This window comes from Hydra vulgaris, chromosome 14 (genome assembly GCF_038396675.1).
Source record: "Hydra vulgaris chromosome 14, alternate assembly HydraT2T_AEP".
NCBI lineage: Eukaryota > Metazoa > Cnidaria > Hydrozoa > Anthoathecata > Hydridae > Hydra > Hydra vulgaris.
In genome coordinates this window covers 263,859-268,564 of record NC_088933.1, presented here as the reverse complement: position 1 = coordinate 268,564, position 4,706 = coordinate 263,859, and the positions used below count along the sequence as shown (strand labels likewise).

Here is a 4,706-nt window from a genome sequence, read left to right as displayed (position 1 = left end):
TCCTTTTATATTTTTTTTATACTAGAAAAATTGTACAATCTGTAAAATAATTATTGACAATAAGCACAATACTATCCTGATGTTATTTTTATTTAAATAATATTGGAAATTTGAAATAGTAATAATCAATGCGTTTTGTCGTGCGGTCTTCTAAACCTCGTTTTATTTTTAGATGTTATTTTTCCGTAGAACCGGTCGCACACCGATAACGTATGTGGAGCCGCAGACGGCAGACAATGCCAGTGCGCTTACTTATTTATATTTGTCGTAGCTCGCCGCTGATGGTCATAAATTGGGTAAAATAGTATTTATACTATTTTACCCAATTTATGACCATTTTTTTAAATTTTTTTAAAATATTTTTTTTATTTAAAATATTTTAAATGATTTTATAAAATATTAAATAGTATTAGTATTATTCGTATACACGCGTCACGTGCATCAAAAATTCCTCCGTTTGATCGTACGTATGTTTTGTTAACACAATTGTAACTTATAAATTTAAATTATAAAGGTTTTACCTTAGTGCGAGTAGTGCGTTTTATATATAGTTTAGTGTTCGATATTTATGTAAAAATGGATCAGAAACGACATATTAGTGGAGCCCAAGCGAGAAAGCGTGTAATTTTTAAAAAAGAAAAAGAAGTGATTTTACTTAGTAAAATACCTGGGTTAAATAACTTTTTCAAACAAATAAATAACATTACCCCTAGTTGTGTTGAAGATAATAAACTAGAATCTTCAAATGATACAACTATTACTAATAATTGTTCTACTACTTCTACTTCTATTCAATGTACTGCGTCTTCTTCAGATCAATCAGTTGTTGATGTAAATGAGGAATCAGAAAAATCTGAGCTAAATGTCATTCTTAATCCTCTTACGCAGAATAATACAAATAATTTTAAAGATCCAGTAGATTGGACAAATAGTAATATATGTCGTAATTATATTGCAAAATTTCGATATGATCAGAACATTGATGCAGATTTTACCTCATCAAAACAATCTTGTTCTGATTATGATCGTTATTGTAGTAAATCAATCTTTACGAAAAATCGAAAAAACGGAGAAAATGTTTCACGGAAATGGCTTGTTTATTCAATTTTAAAATTTGTATTATTTTGTACTCCATGCAAATTATTTGGATGCAGTACTCAACTGGGAGATGCTGGATTTAATGATTGGAAAAATGGACATTTACTTATTTCCAGGCACGAAAATTTTTTGGCACATAAAAATAATACATTAAGTTTTATTACATTACAAAGTGATGTAGGTAGAATTGACACTCAATTGGCAACACAAGCGACTGATGAAATGAGTTACTGGAAAGCTGTTCTTCATCGAATTGTTGAAGTAATTAAATTTCTCGGTGCAAAAGGTTTATCATTTAGAGGTGATAATGAACAATTTAACAAAATTAACAAAGGGAACTTTTTGGGAACGTTAGAGTTATTTGCTAAATTTGACCCTTCTATTGCTCAACATATAGAAAAATATGGGAATAGAGGGAAAGGAACTCCGTCTTATTTATCATCCACAATCTATGAAGAACTTTTACTTTTGATGAAGAATGATATAATTAAAATTATATTAAAAGAATTAAAAGCAGCCAAGTATTATTCTTTAATTGTTGATTCTACACCTGATATAGCAAACGTCGATCAACTTGTTATTGCATTAAGATATGTTTTACCTAGTGGTGTACCTGCAAAAAGATTTTTAATATTCATTTCAAACAGTGGTCATAAATCTAAAGAAATGAGCAATGTTGTAATGGATTTTCTTAATTCACACAATATACCAATTGAAAATTGTCGTGGCCAGAGCTACGACAATGCGAGAAATATGTCAGGACAGTATTCTGGATTGCAGTCAAGAATTAAAAGTTTTAATTCATTTGCAGAGTATGTACCATGTTCTGCACATTCTCTTAACTTGGGGTCGGAACGTGTGCAGCAGAAAGTTGTAATTCTGCTACTTCATTTTTTATGCTGCTCCAGGAACTATACAATTTTTTTTCTAGTTCTACTGCACGTTGGGACATTTTAAAAATAATATTTGAAGAAAAATCTTAGTGTAAAAAATTTATCAGTAACTCGCTGGAGTGCTCGTTTTGATGCTTGCCATGCTTTATTTAATTATTATGAATTTATAATTGAAGCTTTGCATAGTATAGTTGATAATCAGAAAGAAAAAGCTGTATATAAAGTAGAAGCTAACGGGTTGCTTGCATGATTAAAAACTTTGGAAACTGGTTTAATGATATGCATATGGAATTCAATATTAAACAGGCATTTTTCACTCTATAAATTAATTATTTTTAAATAATAAATTATGTTTTCATTTTTTTTATTTTATTAAGGTCAGCTTAATAGATATTAATATATTAATAAATAAAGCTTAATAGATATTAATAGAAATTAATATAAAGCTTAATATGATTTTAGTTTTAATGCTACAAATAAAAAATTACAATCAACTGACATTGATCTTCATACAGTATTAGACCTATATAATGGCCTTGAAAATTACTTGGTACAGATCAGAGATGATTTTGATGTTTTTGAAAATAAGGCTGTAGAAATTACTGATTGTTCGGAGTATGCCAAAGATTCCAAGAGAAAAAAAAAGAGAAAGGTATGTTTAACTTATTAATTTTAAAATACACATAAAATAATTTGAAAAAAGTCATAAACATTAACAACATTAAAAACTATTTTTTTTTTTAGGCTATGGCTGATGAATCAAGATCTCAACCTCTCACAGAAATCACAGGGAAAATAGATTTTATTAGAAATGTATATTATGTGATCATTGATACTCTTAAATGTCAACTTAGTTCAAGAAGACAAGCTTATGAAATAATATCAGATATTTATGGGTGTATACCCACATTGTATAAAACACCGAGTTCTATTGTTATAAGGAACACATGTGAAACTTTGACAAAATATTTTATTGATGATGTTGAAAACTCAAGCTTACTTATAGATGAGTGTATTCTTTTTTCAAAATTAATTTCCACGGATAAAAATGTAAAATCTGTTCTCTCTATGTATAAGTACATCAAGACCAAAGAATTAGAGTGTATGTTTCCAAATTTAGAAGTAGTTATGCGTATGTACCTTAGTACAGCAGTTTCAAACTGCTCAGGCGAAAGAGCTTTTTCTGTACTTAAAAGAGTAAAACCCTACTTGAGGTCAACCATGAAGGAGGAAAGACTGAATGCATTAGCAATATTTAGCATTGAAGCAGAATTGATTGAAAAATTAGATTTTAATGATACTATAAACACATTTGCCCATCAAAAAGCAAGAAAAAGAAAAGTATAAAATAATTGTTTGTTACTTTTTGTAATATGATTATTTTATATTTTTATATATCTAATATATATTTTGTTTAATTTTAATTTTATGTTTTTATTTGTTTTCACATAGGTATTATTTAAATGTACATATTGATGTGGCTAATAAACCTAAAATAAAGTTTTATTATTTATTCAAGTATCGAGTTGAGAAATATGTAAAAAAAAAATTTAATTGGGGGCACCAAATTTTTTACAGCCTATGGGCACTGTAGACCTTAATTCGGGCCTGTGCAAAATATTTTGTGATTTTTTACTTAATTTTTTTAAAACACTAAGTTGATTTTTATCAGGAAAGAAACTAAAATCATCTAATGATCCTAACAATTTTTCGTCAGCAGAAATGTGAACCAGATTGTGTATGTTGTATACAACTGTTTCATTTCCATTTAGTAATTTCATTTCCTCTACAAATTTAACAAGCAGACTATTTGAATAATCACATAATTTAATGTCTTGTTGTTTAGTAGACAATACTTTAATAGCCGCAAATAAAAGGAAAAATTGTTTATAAAGTTTGCTGCTTCAAATGCTCTGCAATGCTACAGGTATATAACAGTACCGGTAATTAACAGGTATAGTTTAAATTCTGTAACTTTTCATCTCAATACTTCAAAACATGATCTTGGTTTGCGGCCAAACTATCTAGGAATATAAGGAATAAAAGAAATCAATTTTTCTGACAATTCCAGCCCTCTCCATGTTCCCAAACGCACTGCATAAGGACTTACAGGACCTTTCCAGTAAAGCATCAGTCGTCTTGTAACACCCAAACAATTCAAATGCATATAGTCGAGAGGAAATCTGGAGACCATTCCAAAACCAAGATCCAATATAAGCTTCGACTACCAGTTTGATGTTCTTTATCCTCCTTTTTATCAAAAGAAGTATCTGTTCTAAGAGACGCATTTGTTTAGGGAAAATAACTTTACTTTCACAATACGGAATGACATTTGATGTTCTTCAAAAAAGCTCTTGCAGGTGTGTCACATATCCGTCAGGGTTTTTTTTTTTTTTTTTTTTTTTTTTCTTGCAAATAACTTTGCGGCGAACAGACGTGTTTTTTTCAGAAGAGATTTGTTTCAGAAAAAAATACGAAAAACAAGTTTTTATTTTTGATGTACTTAAACTTTATGTTAAATGGCACCAAGACAAATTGGTGAGTTGTTTTTAACAATACAGTCGAGTAACAATATTGTAGAGAACTATATAATAAATGTAGAGGAAACTTGTTCCCATCCAAAGGAAGTCATTATCAATGGGCTTTCGCAGTTTAAAGAGGCTGAAGTTTTTAAATTAAGAGTCGAATTGTTTACAGAAATATTAGAGCGTTTTG

General features: G+C 29.0%; 1 protein-coding gene across 1 annotated transcript; it reads left to right on the top strand.

Moving 5' to 3' along the window:
• The first annotated feature begins 576 nt into the window (after positions 1-576).
• Positions 577-3,338, top strand: LOC136090498 (zinc finger MYM-type protein 1-like). The gene is made up of 4 exons (XM_065817200.1): positions 577-1,971; positions 2,071-2,228; positions 2,454-2,643; positions 2,736-3,338. The coding sequence occupies exons 1-4, from the start codon at positions 577-579 to the stop codon at positions 3,336-3,338; spliced, it is 2,346 nt and encodes a 781-aa protein (XP_065673272.1).
• Positions 3,339-4,706: the final 1,368 nt, after the last annotated feature.

Excerpts from the sequence above, each read along its gene's own strand:
- LOC136090498 (XM_065817200.1), top strand. The coding sequence starts at position 577 with ATGGATCAGAAACGACATATTAGTGGAGCCCAAGCGAGAAAGCGTGTA. Across the intron at positions 1,972-2,070 it reads AACGTGTGCAGCAGAAAGTT|AAAAATCTTAGTGTAAAAAA; the intron begins GTAATTCTGCTA and ends TAATATTTGAAG. Across the intron at positions 2,229-2,453 it reads TATAAAGTAGAAGCTAACGG|TTTTAATGCTACAAATAAAA; the intron begins GTTGCTTGCATG and ends ATATGATTTTAG.